Source organism: Vigna unguiculata, chromosome 7, assembly GCF_004118075.2.
Source record: "Vigna unguiculata cultivar IT97K-499-35 chromosome 7, ASM411807v1, whole genome shotgun sequence".
Lineage (NCBI taxonomy): Eukaryota > Viridiplantae > Streptophyta > Magnoliopsida > Fabales > Fabaceae > Vigna > Vigna unguiculata.
The window spans coordinates 31458238-31471282 of NC_040285.1; the positions used below are offsets into that span (position 1 = coordinate 31458238).

The 13045-nt window shown below is 31.7% G+C and overlaps 1 protein-coding gene across 1 annotated transcript; it reads right to left on the minus strand.

Annotated features, from left to right (window-relative positions):
• Window positions 1-1207: 1207 nt before the first annotated feature.
• LOC114191899 (receptor-like protein 4) lies at window positions 1208-5877 on the minus strand. Its single transcript, XM_028081346.1, has 9 exons — window positions 5587-5877; window positions 4459-5514; window positions 4223-4373; window positions 4062-4133; window positions 3615-3683; window positions 3452-3520; window positions 3235-3312; window positions 2606-2811; window positions 1208-1855 (listed from the first exon to the last, which is right to left on the minus strand). Exons 1-9 carry the CDS (start codon window positions 5681-5683, stop codon window positions 1749-1751), a joined length of 1905 nt encoding a protein of 634 aa, XP_027937147.1. The 5' UTR covers window positions 5684-5877; the 3' UTR covers window positions 1208-1748.
• Between the last annotated feature and the right edge of the window lie 7168 nt (window positions 5878-13045).

The following is a 13045-nucleotide window of genomic DNA, read 5'->3' on the forward strand; positions in this document are numbered from 1 at the left end:
ATTTATCAGTGACCTACATGTAAAGTTTTTAAAATTTATCAGGGATCTATCTACAAATATTTTAATTTTAACAAAGAGCTAATCTATAAATTTTGTAATATATATATATATATATATATATATATATATATATATATATATATATATATATATTTAACTTATACAAATAGCGGTTCTAGCATACAATTTTTTTATTTTTTTATTTATTACTTATATATGTTTAGAAGTTTGTAGTTTTTATATTTTTAAAATTTTATATAACCATATTTTTTAATTTTATACTATTTGTTAATAATATAGCTAATGGCTTTTAAAAAATTTCTTATCTCTTATTACATTTTTATACAATTATATATTATTTATATATTCTTAATTTTTAGATGTTTATTAATAATTTAATTAATGAACAAAAATAATGTTTTTTTGATTTCTTACATAAAATAATTTTCATTTTGAATTGTTTAGAAAATTTTATTATTAAAACTTATTTATTTAAATAAATAAATATGTATATTTTTAATTTTAATTTAATTATCAAATTATTAAGAAAATATTATGATATAATTTTAATAATATATACAATTTATAGATATAAAATTAAAAACATTTATACATTCACTGGGATCACATACTTTTTTTTATGCGGACCACTTCATTCCCAAAATTTTCTTTGATGTGAATGGGAGTTTCCTTAAGCAAATGCACTCCACAGCTCAATTTTATTGTACAACTTCAAACACACACACATCACACTTCACTCAATTGCCACATCAACTCAAAAAATTAATTAAAATCTAAAAGTAAAATGTCTTCAAGTGACACGTTAATGGGTTAAAAAAGGGTAAGATTAAGTATCACTAACCTTGTCACAGATACGCATGAGTACGGTGAACACAATTGATTACGGCATTCAGAATTTGTCCAACAACCTTTAGACACAAATTATGGTTTATTTGGTTTATTTGGTTATTAGGAAGGACATTGTTTTAAAAATTCTCGTTTTTGTGCCTACCATCACATATTTGCATTGTTTTCACATTGCATTTATTCCTATGAAATATTAGTTTTCAAGTTATGTTTTTGTTTCAAATACTTTACCGTTTCTACTAAAAGTGTTTGTTAGATATCTACAGGACTGCCAACTGTTGGCATCAATTCTAAATTGTAGCTTTAGGTAACGCGAAGGGACCAAATCAAAATACAAATATTTATGTGCCTAAAAGGCATGGAATCTTCTGTGCGATCCTTTACTTGGTAAATCCGTGGAAAAATTTCAGACAATAATACAATGTACAACAAAACTCACAGATGCTTTGCTACATAAATGAGTATACAGGGTTGTGTATGAATCGAGCAGAGCATGAAAAACTGGAGGCCAAGTTCTTGCTCCAATTGTATACATTGATGGGTTATTTATTTGTCAGTTATGTGTGTTCATCAAAATCTACAGATGGCTAGAGATACAACAAGAGATATTCCTTTCTTTGATGATTCGGGAAACTATTTTCACCGTGTGTGGCAATAGGTATCTTGAGCAATCCTCGACATGGCAAAGTTGTAGAAGAAAAGCAGACCGACCAACCCCTGTAAACCATTTTCTTTTCTTTCTTTCTTTCTAATGTGACCTTGCCTGATGACTCAGGGGATGCTGCTAACCTGTTACATTTAATTACGTTCTCTAAGCAATAACTGTGTATGTTTAGCCGAAACCTGTGAAATGAATCTTCAATATGAGTTGAAAAAAAAAATTATAGTGGAGTAAAAGGTGAAGGTAGTCCCTTGGCATGTTGACTCTCTAGCTCAAGAAGCATCAACGATTTCTGCCTCTGATAGCGGTTTCTCTTGGCAGCTAATGCTGCAAAAGAAGTCACAGAACAGTCGATATCAGCACAGGATTTCAATATTTAGAGTCGATACATACAACTCTTTAAACTAAGTCTATATAAAACCGAATATCTCATCATTTGATGGAATTTAAGCAGCGAGAACCCAACACTTGCTAGATGTAATTAGATGATCCATTTCATCGAAGAAAAAAAAATATTACAGCATATGCTACGTCCAAGGCCCTTAAAAAACGGTTAGATTGGATTTAAATGACTTCTACTTCATTTATCTTTGATCAAACCCCACATTAAACCGGAAATGGAGGTTATTCATAGGAAAAAATAATGATTAATGAAGATCTGGTACATTAACTTAAATGATTTAAATTCCGATAAAGAATGTACATCATTTTGCCACATTTTGGAATAATGACACATGATGAAACTTGAATAATACACATGACAGCTGAAGTAAAATAATATTTATGAAGGATGCTTTTAATGATCATGACAGGAGCAGTTAGATTTGATTGAAAGTTCAACCAGTAAGAGTTTGCCAGAACAAGAAAAACTAATGTAAATACTGCACAAAAATGAAATTCTATGTGTATAAAGTATATTCATAAAGGAGTTCGAGAGTTACAGAAAAGAGCAACAACTACTCCGAGAAAGCAAATAAAGCAACGTTAGGTTAGCCCCAGAAAACCAGTACACATCACTAGGAATATTATAAATAAAGATGCATGACAAACACAGAATCTTATTGAAATCATACTTACAAATTAATTCATGAGGAAGGCCAAAATCATAATCGTTCTTTTTCCTCCTGATGTAGATATATGCCAGCAGCAGTACCACACACAAAACAAAAAGACATGACAAGCCTATTGCAAGTTTACCCCGACTGGATAATCTGCCATGCTCCCAAAACATAGGACATGACGGAAGAGATGGTACACCGCACAATCCCTTGTTGCCAGACAGACTGAATAAAAAACAAATCACATTGAATATTGAAAAGAGATTATTTCTCATTGGATTATACAATCGGTAACACATGTGTGATATGTGGTTCTTTTTTGCATCCATTGGAAGCTAAATAACTAGTAATTTAAGCTGAGTCTAGCATTCAAAGCTGATGACGATTGAATTGATTGACATGCTGATTCCTCATCTTGGATGGGCATAGTGTAACAGTTTTTTTCTTTTTTTTTTTTATCAGGATAGTGTAATAGTTTAATTTAGGAGGTCACACATATGGAGAGATAGGGAAAACAGTCAGACAAGAGTAAAAGATAAGCCAAATAAGGATTATTATATACACAAGCAAGTTTATTCAACATTTCAATCTGAACACAACATTATGAAGAAGCAGATAGAGCAGAGGTAGCAAATTAAAGTGACATACTCAATAGCTCCACCACGCACACCAACAGAATAAAGTTGCTCTGGAACTCGCCCTTCCAATAGGTTACCGTTCAGTAGCCTGACGTGATTAAACAGATTAGAAAATGATATATTTTTTATAAAGCAGAAGCATTGCAGCATCCCCATTTGTGACAGAAAAAGATATTGAACCTATAGAGACGATCACATTAATTGATGCAGATGTAGTTGATACTTACACGAGCTTCAGATTCGAAGATGCCAAACCGTCAGGTATGGATCCCGTTAACTGATTGTTGGATAAATCCCTACAGTAAAGTAGGAGGAGAATTTTTAAGGAGATGTAGCATTATTACTCGTCTGATAGAATTAGTAGCTAACTGGGATAATAACTGATCTTACACTTGTATCAGAGATTTTTGACCCAGTCCAGCTGGTATTTCGCCCGCTAAGGAATTAGAACTCAAATTCCTGTAAAATTAAGTTGCCCATAATATGAAATGAGCAACACTAAACTCGCAAAACACGAGTTGCATGAAACAGAATACGTATATGGCAAAGGTATACAAAATCGTTGCCAACATTGAAACTGAGAGCAACACTCAATCATAAATAATGAATGTGGATACCAGACAGAAGCCTTCACTAAAAAAATTATGGAAAAAATGGCAATATGAAATACGACAAACAACAAACTTAGAGAAAGGCCAGGTATGGAAAATCGAAATACTTGCAGTATCCATAGTATTCATTTATTAGGTGGAATGCATAACAGATACCAGTAGTACCTACACCACCACATTACATATCAGAAAAAAATGGGTTAAAAGTAGAGACGGTGATACTTACAAGCTTACCAAGTTGGATAAAAGACTAATCTGGTCGCTTATGTACCCTTTCAAGCCCTGAGTGGCAAGATCTCTGAAACCGAAACAGGTATTAGGATTCACTGCAACATGAATTGGCAGAGTAAATAAATTGAAAAAGGGTGGAAAGAAGAGTTACATTACATCTCACTTATGACGAGAGCAGTTTTATCGGTAGTCATGCGGCAGGTAACACCCTCCCAAGCATCCCAAGTAGTAGGGGCGCAGGGATCACCATTCCAACCCATTCTATCAGGAACACGAAGCGACTCTTTCAACGCCTTCATCGCACTCGCTGCAAACACATTACAATTTGTAACTTTCTTTATGCGGGTATGAAACAGTGAACGAAATAAAATTATACAAAATGTGTGTGAGACCTTGGAGAGGGAGGGTGGCGGGATCGATAGGGACCAATGCGTAATTCTCAACGCCACTAATGAGAGGGGCACCCACAGCCGGCACGAGCTTCAGTGTGAACACGTTGGAGCTCAAGTTCTTGAGGGTGTAATGCAAAGTCAACGCAGAGAAACCACCAACTTGTTTGTATATGTCAACCCTGGTCTTATTATCGCCGTTGATGAACACGTCGAAGACCCTCTCCCCTGCTTTTTTCACGCTGGAATCGATTTCCGCGAAGTGCAGCCACACGGTATAGTCCATCTTCGCGTCCACCTCCAATTCGTACTCCAGCGTCCCCTCCGTGGTCACCGCCGACTGGTACACCTTCATGGGGAAGTAATTAGGGTCCTCGTCGGCGCCGGAGATCGAGTTCGACGTGGAGAGGAAGCGGACGTCGTTGGAATCTTGGGGGCTTTTACGGAATGCAGAGTCCGGCTGCCAGGAGCGGGCGAAGCGGTCGGTGTCGTTGGAGAAGGCGGCTCCCCAATGCTGGGAGGCGCCGCAGGAAATGCGGCCGTAGTTGACGAGGATAATGTTGTCGGGTGCGTCGTAGGCGGCAGGGTGCACCTGGATGAGCTCGATGGAGGAGACGAGGGGGGCATCGGTGGCGAAGCCGTAGAAGCAGAGATCGAGGGAGGAGGAGGTGTTGGAGAGGGAGGCGAAGAGGTCGGAGTAGGCGCCCTTGGCGGCGGTGGACTCGGGCCAGGGGGAGCGCCAGCTGAAGAGGACGGTGGAGGAGAGGGCGACGTCGAAGGAGGGAGGGCGGGACTTGGCGTCGTAGTTGTCGTAGACGGTGAAGGTGCGGATAAGGTAGCGAGAGGAGGAGGGGAGGGAGGGGAAGGTGTAGCAGTTTTTCTTGCCGTAGGAGGAGGGAGGGAAGAAGCGGAGGGTTTTCTCGGAGGGGAGGGGGAAGTTGAGAGGCTGGGAGACGAGGGCGGAGGAGCCGGCGGAGAAGAAACGGTCGGAGAGCCATGTGGTATTGAAGGAGTCAGTGGAGTTGGCAGAAGTGCCACAGTTAATGTGGTAGGATAAACCTGCGGAATGAATGGAAGTGTGTTAGCGAAGAACGAAATGTGAGAGGAAAGAGGAAGAACGAAGTTTATTACCGTAGGGGTATGGAGGAGGAGGTGGAGGTGGTGGTGGTGCAGAGGTGGTGATGGTGATGATGAAGAAAAAGAAAGAGATGTAGAAAGGTAAAGACATGGCGTGTGTGAAAGTGAATGAAGGTGGAAGTGAGGGATAGAGTGGGGTTGTGATAAAGGCAGAGAGATGGCGAGATTAGCGGGAGAATATGGTTGAGTTGAAGGAGAAAGTAGGTGTGAACACTTTACTTCACGCAAATATGCAATGACCTTTGTTTCATTTCTCAAACTCATGCTTACTTCTTCACAACATTTTTTTCAAACAAAATTACGTGTTAATGTCATCTCCAACTTATCACACTCCTTTAAATAATCATTATAGAAATACAATATGACCATTTTTATAAGAATATATATATATATATATATATATATATATATATATATATATATAAATATTATGAAATTAGTTACACTTTTCACGGGTTCTGCTTTTTTGACGTTATTAAAACATTCAAGCCATCAATTTATAAACTGTTACACCAACATAAATTATATGACATCACTATTCATTCTGTCCGTCTTTTATTTTTATTTTTTTATCGGCACGTCTTTTATTAGTTTTATTTTTTTAATGATATATGTTCAAGTTAAAAATCATTAAATCACCGCAATATTATTTTATATTAGTGAAAATGTCAAATATAATTTACTTAGCTTTTCATGTCAGTTTACAAAATATGGAAAATGACACATAAAAAGAAAAAAATTAAAACGTGATTTGTTTGACAAAAGTTTTACTTAACAAAATACATTAATTGTTTGAATCGGTATAAATTTGATTCAAAATAAGTTCATATCAAAAAAATTTATATTTTTTATTATATTTATTCTAATTAACATTCCGAAAATTATTTTTTAATCACTTTTTTGTGACAAAATTTTAACAATGTCGACATGATAGCACTAAATTAAATGAATAATTTTTTATAAATAATCTATCATAGCTTAAAAAGAAAAGATAAATATTTGATTTTTTATTAAAAAAAATTGTCAAAATTTATTAAGAAAAACTTTGTCAAAGTATTAGAGTCATTAACATTTACAGATTCTATACTTATCGCATTACTTTTTATTATGTCATAGCAATAGATTAAGATCAATATCTTTTTTAATATATATTATCATATGTTTTCTTGAAATAACAAAATAGAATTAATATCTTTATTTAACTCCTATAAGTGAAATTGAAATTTTTATAATTTTAAATATTCCTTTTTTATAAAATTATATAATTTTTTTTATCATTAAACATTTCTAATCCATTATAGAAATTGATTACTTTCGTAAAAAAATTCCCCAAATACACCAATATGTACAAATAACTTTTACTCATAATAAACTTAAGATAAATAATATTTAAAAGCTTATATGTAATTTAATTAGTTACGATTTTATATTTTACACAATATACAATATACTTTTCTAGTAAGTAAGGACTTAGAAAATAATTAAGGGATATTAGTCTTAATTGATTTCTAGAGGAAAATAAGATAGGATGTTATATTTTAAATTTTTTATTTATTTTTTATTATCTCTTCAAGTTCATTCTGTTAATTAAACTTAACACTTTATAGGTTTAATTATGTTTTGAGTCCTTAATAAATATGGAAACTTTCAATTAAGTGTCTAATACATTTTTGTCGTCTACTTAGTCTTTGAAATTATATAACTTTTCAATGAAGTATCACTATCTACATATAAATGCTGTTTTACTTGCACAATGTCATCTTTCTTGAATGTCATCACATCATATTTTGTTCTAAGAGACATGATGATATCTTTCCCAATTATTTATTGTATTTAACTAAAATTATTTTCAAATTTAATTAAATTATAAAATTAAAAATAGGAAAATAAAAAAATATAAAATATAAAATATGTAATTATAAAATTATAAAATACAAAATTATAAAATAAAAAATAGAAGAATGCAAAAGTTAACAAATTATAAAATTATAAAATTATAAAAATATATAATTACAAAATTACAAAATATATAAATATATAATTATATAATTGCAAAACAATAAAATTATGAAATTGTGAAATTATGAAAATACAAAATTACCAACTTGTATTTTTTTAATTTTGATTTTTTGTAATTTTATAATTCATAAATTTATATTTATATATTTAATATTTAATATTTTTATAATTTATATTTTTTCTTTTGAAATTTATAATTTTATATATAGGTAAAAATATTTTTCATTAATACATTAGATATTTGAGATATTTGGAAAGATTTCGACTCGTCGTCACGACATTTAAGAAGGGTAATAGTGGAAGATAACTCTCATATTACAAAATTTACAGAATTATTTAACTACAGTGACTCAATTGAAAATTTTCAAATTTATCTGAAACTCAAAACATAATTAAGCCAAATTTTTAAAAGTTATTTATTGGAATTTTTTAACAATATTGACATGAGTTATTTTTTATTTATTTAAATTTTTGTTTTAGACCAAATTGTTAATTTTATTAGAGATTTATTTATATCGATGAAAACTTTTTTAATTAACATTTTTTGTGTTCTATTATACTTTATCATAAATATTAAAGTTATTTTTTCTCAATAGTTTGATATAATTTTGTGAAAGTTCTAATAATTTTTTTACCAAAAAATAATTATTATTTTTAAGAACCTTTTAGTTTTCATGGATCGAAAAGTCAATAATACAATTTCAATCAACAATATTGTAAAGCTAACTCTGATTAATACTATTTAATAATTATAAACAAATATATTAAATATTGATATCTCAACCTAAAATCTTAAAATAATGAGTTTATGGGTCTTTATATTTATATAGTGCTTTATTTTCTCATCTCTAGTCAATATAAAACTTAGACTCACACTTGAATTCCTAACAAATATAATATAAATTTAATGGATTATTTAGTAATATCAACCGAAAATAAAGTCTAACAAATTTTAATCGATATTTGTCTTCGACCAATACTCATTAAAAATTTCATAACATCGATACTTTAATTGAGTAAACTACTATCTCGTTAGAAATTTAAATTTACAAAAATAATTGAATAAGAACTAATTTTTATCAACTAAACTGCAATTTTTCATGGTAAGAAAATAATTTTAATTGACCACTTTATTAACTACTTCTAAATAACTTAATTGTAAGTAACCAACAACTAACTATAGAACACCAGGTAGGACCTCTCAAGAAAGTTTTACAAAAATAAATAATTTTTAGTCCTATAACAGTCTATCACCTTTGAAATCTGCTATAACATTCTATAACTAGTTGGTATGACGTTTATTTTCCATCGTTAATACTCTAATTATTATTTAAAAATATATTAACAAAATCTGTCTGATGTAATTTTATATTCCAAAGTTGCTTAACACTTAACCAATGTAAGTTAAAATTAATTTTCTAATACATAATTTTCTTGTGTCTTTTCTTTTTAAGTTTGTAAGTTGTTGAGATAATTTTTCATGTATGATTATGATTATATATATATATATATATATATATATATATATATATATATATATATATATAATTTATTCTTAGATAAGTTTAAGAAACTCCTTTATCTAAGAAGAAGCTTCGGAACAATGATTAGTGTGGCCATTTTTAAAACTATAAGTATAAAGCTTTGTACTTTATCAAATCAGTGAATATATCTATTAACGTGCCAAAAACTTTTATTTTATTTGACATAAAAAGGTTAAAAGTAGGGATGTTTCACTGGTTAAAATGGATAACTCGGTCATATTTTATCTGATTTATCACGAATTGATTATTTAGTGAGTTAATTTAACTCGATTTATTTATTAACGAGTTAAAATAATTTGAATCTGGTCCGACCCATTACAATTTAATAAGTTAAATGAGTTTATTCACTTAATTAAAAAAAATATAATTTTTGTTCTTTAGTTTCAAAAATCTAAATAAATTGCAATATATTTCAAATACAGTCCAAATGGATGTTAAATTCCAAATATAAACCAAAATCAAAAAAATATGAATTACTAATATATTGACTAAAAAAACAACTTAACCCGACCCAAATGCAAAACCTAACATAATAAAAGATACTTATGTGATCCTTTATTTGCGAGTTGATAAGCCAACCCAAGTGAGTCGGGTAAAAAATTAGTCCATATTAAAATTTGTAAACAATTCTCAACTCAATCCAATCTGAACTCGTGGTGAGTCAGGTCAGCTCGCAGATTCCAACCCATTTCAACGATTCTCATGAAAAAAAATTCTAATTTTCTCAATCAATATTAACTTTTTATTCTAATAATCTAAGCAATAAAATCTTACGTCAAAGATAATAGAGGTACTGATGTAAATATTTAGCGCTAATTGATCCATAATAGCATGAGCATTTGCAGAATTGCATTTGGTTTTCTTGAATTCGTAATTGGGTTTGTTTATTTAACCTTAACAAAACTCTTTCTGCGCAAATGGGTGAAATTTATTTATTTTTGTTGAGTAAATAAGAGAGTAAACATGAAGTGATAATTTGATGTTAAAAGGTAGTAATAGGAACATTAAATTTGATAAGTGTAAATATATTAAATAATTTTATGATGCATAGTATATATAAAATAAGTTTAAAATATGTTAGTAGTAAATGTGAGTGGGTGAGTAGTGGGGTTTGATATGCGAAACGTTAATTTGTGTGGGAAAACGTGGTACCCACTAAGTATAGAGTCAACCCACCACTACCTGCACGGCACGCCTAATCTAGTCAAGGGGCAGGTGTGGCATTTATTCTATATACATTCCTCATTTTTCATAATTTTTATAATTCTTAACGTGCACAAATTCACTTAATTTCTGTTGCTACATTTAAATTTAACCAATTCAATGTTTTTTTTTTCAAATTTAAACGAACATGTTCATCAAAATTTATGATTTCAGTTTTTGAGTTAAAGGTAGTGTCAAATATTTTACTCATTTGTGGTTTGGTTTATCATCACTCGGACTGAAGAAAAATAAAAGGTGAGCTTAGTAAAACGGGGTGCAACTAGTAAATGTGAAGTTTTATTTCTAATTCAACCAAAAATAGATCTTCTTCCTTCGTTCTTTACTTCGTTGTCCCCCTCCTTTCTGTTTGTCTCCTTATAAACTCAATTTCCTTTCTCCTTTCTTAATTATTAGCTAATTTCAGAAGAGTGTAGAGAACAATTTGGGAGCGTTATCTTCTTCTTTCCTTTATTTCTTCTTCTTCTTTCTTTAGAAGGCACATGCATGTATGGAATTTTATAAGAACAAATGTTTTGACGACACTGAGTTTATTTTATGATAGTTAATGATTAGGGTTTTAGCTTTGAAGCCATCAAGAGATTTATTTGGCGTGCAAGTAAAGTCATAGGCAAAGAAACTAGCCTTGTTTTAATTTTCAATCTATGTTTTATTATATATATTGAATGGAAACGTTTGTATGTGGATAAGGATATGATAGATAAGTAAATAATTTAGTTGTCTACTTTTTTTGGAGTTTAATGTTGTTACGTATACATTTTTTTTTATTTGTGAAAGAGGTTAATCCTTCTTTTTGTGTGTTATTGAACTAAGAACGAGATTATTTGATTTATTAAATGGTTGGTATATAATTGAAGTCCATCTAATGGTAACATAGACATTTTGAAAGCTATACTTTTAATTAATTTGGTGTTTCCACGGCGGTTTCTAAGTTAACGAAATTTAAACTTGGCTTTGAGAACTATTGTATTATATTTATCTTATTATATGAAATAAATAATTCGTGTGAAGGTTGTATAAAAGTCAACTTATATAAGGTTTCAAAATGGATTGTCTTGTTATTGGTTTGAGTTAGATTGAGTTGAAATAAATTTAGTTTTTTTTTTTTAAAAGTAAAATATTGTTGAATAATATTTGAATAATTTGAATGTATAATTTTTGTTTGTCAAGTTATATGAGTTAAGTTTTTACTGCAATAGATATTAAAAAATTGAAATAACAAAATATTTTAAATGGGTCAACATATTAATCCACGGATTCGTAGTAGATTAACTTAAATTACAAAATTTTTGACTCACCAAAAAGATAAATCAAATTAAGCTAGAATATTTTCAGTTTAAATTTGAATATATGTGGACCAAATTAATTCATTTTGACACCTTGAATCTATTTAAGAAATAACATGATATTAGTAGGGATGACAAATAAACTCGTCATCGTGGGTATTACCTGAACTCGTCCCTGTTTTGATGAGGGGTTCCGCATTGACTGGGTATGACTATGAGAAATCTCCGACTTTTTCAATTAAATATGGAGATGGGTATGAGAATGTACATATTTGTCCCGTTTGTGTTTAAATTATTAAAATATTCATAATCAATTAAGTGACCTTTTATATATATATATATATATATATATATATATATATATATTACTACACACTTTCTATTTTTTATTTATTCTAGTTGTTTGGTTTATTATGAAATTTATTTGCATCTCCAATTTATTTTTCATCTTATCATGATCTTTGTAAGGCCCCCTTTTTATTTTCTGCCCTAAAAGTTAGTGGGCTGCCCTTGTAAGTGAGCCTAAGGCCGGCCCAACAGATAAAGTCTCAGGGTCTTCCCTAAACACTTCACTTCTTGGCATTTCAGAAAATCGTTATCCTTGCATTAGAGCTGCAGCCGTCTTCTACCTATGTTAGGGTTCCAACGTTCAGAATCACGTTCGACTTTGTCTTTGTTCTGCTCACTTGCGAGTCGGGTTCTAGAGCGGTTGTGCTCTTCTGTGCTGAAAGACCTGTACGAACCCATTTCCAGGTAGGGAAGCTCTAGCTCACTTGCATATTTCGTTTTCGTTAAGTATGAACTGTCGTGTTGAAGTTATGGGCTGGTATGATGTGGTTATGAGCTGTGAATGTGTTAATGTATGTGGGATGGGCTGGCTGGGATCGCTGTTGCAGGAAAACAGTGGCGAGACCTGCTAATCTCGCCCAAGCGAGCCAGTCTCGCCTAGGCGAGACAAACAAGGACTCGCCCAAACCCCTTTTTGCGCGAAAAGTCGCCCAGGCGACCTGCTCAACTTTTGAGCGAGTGAACATCTTGCCCAGGCGAGAAGGGACTCGCCTAAGCGAGATCCCGTGTTGGCTCCTTGTTCCTCCTTCGAGCCCTCGCCTAGGCGAAGGGGTACCGCCTGAGCGAGAACGTCTCGCCTAAGCGAGACTCTTCGGCCTGAGCGAGGGGTTGGGCGAGACAAGGCGCTGTTTGGTGGTTTGATTGCTCTTGGATGATTGGAAATTGTTTGGGTATGATTGTTGTGATAAGATACATGTCCGTGTGTATGCATATGTGCACAATGGATTGCTAAGTATGTATGATATGATTCATGAATGGTGAATGACGGATATTGTGGAACCTTGACATGTGAAATGAATGAGTGGACTGGAATTA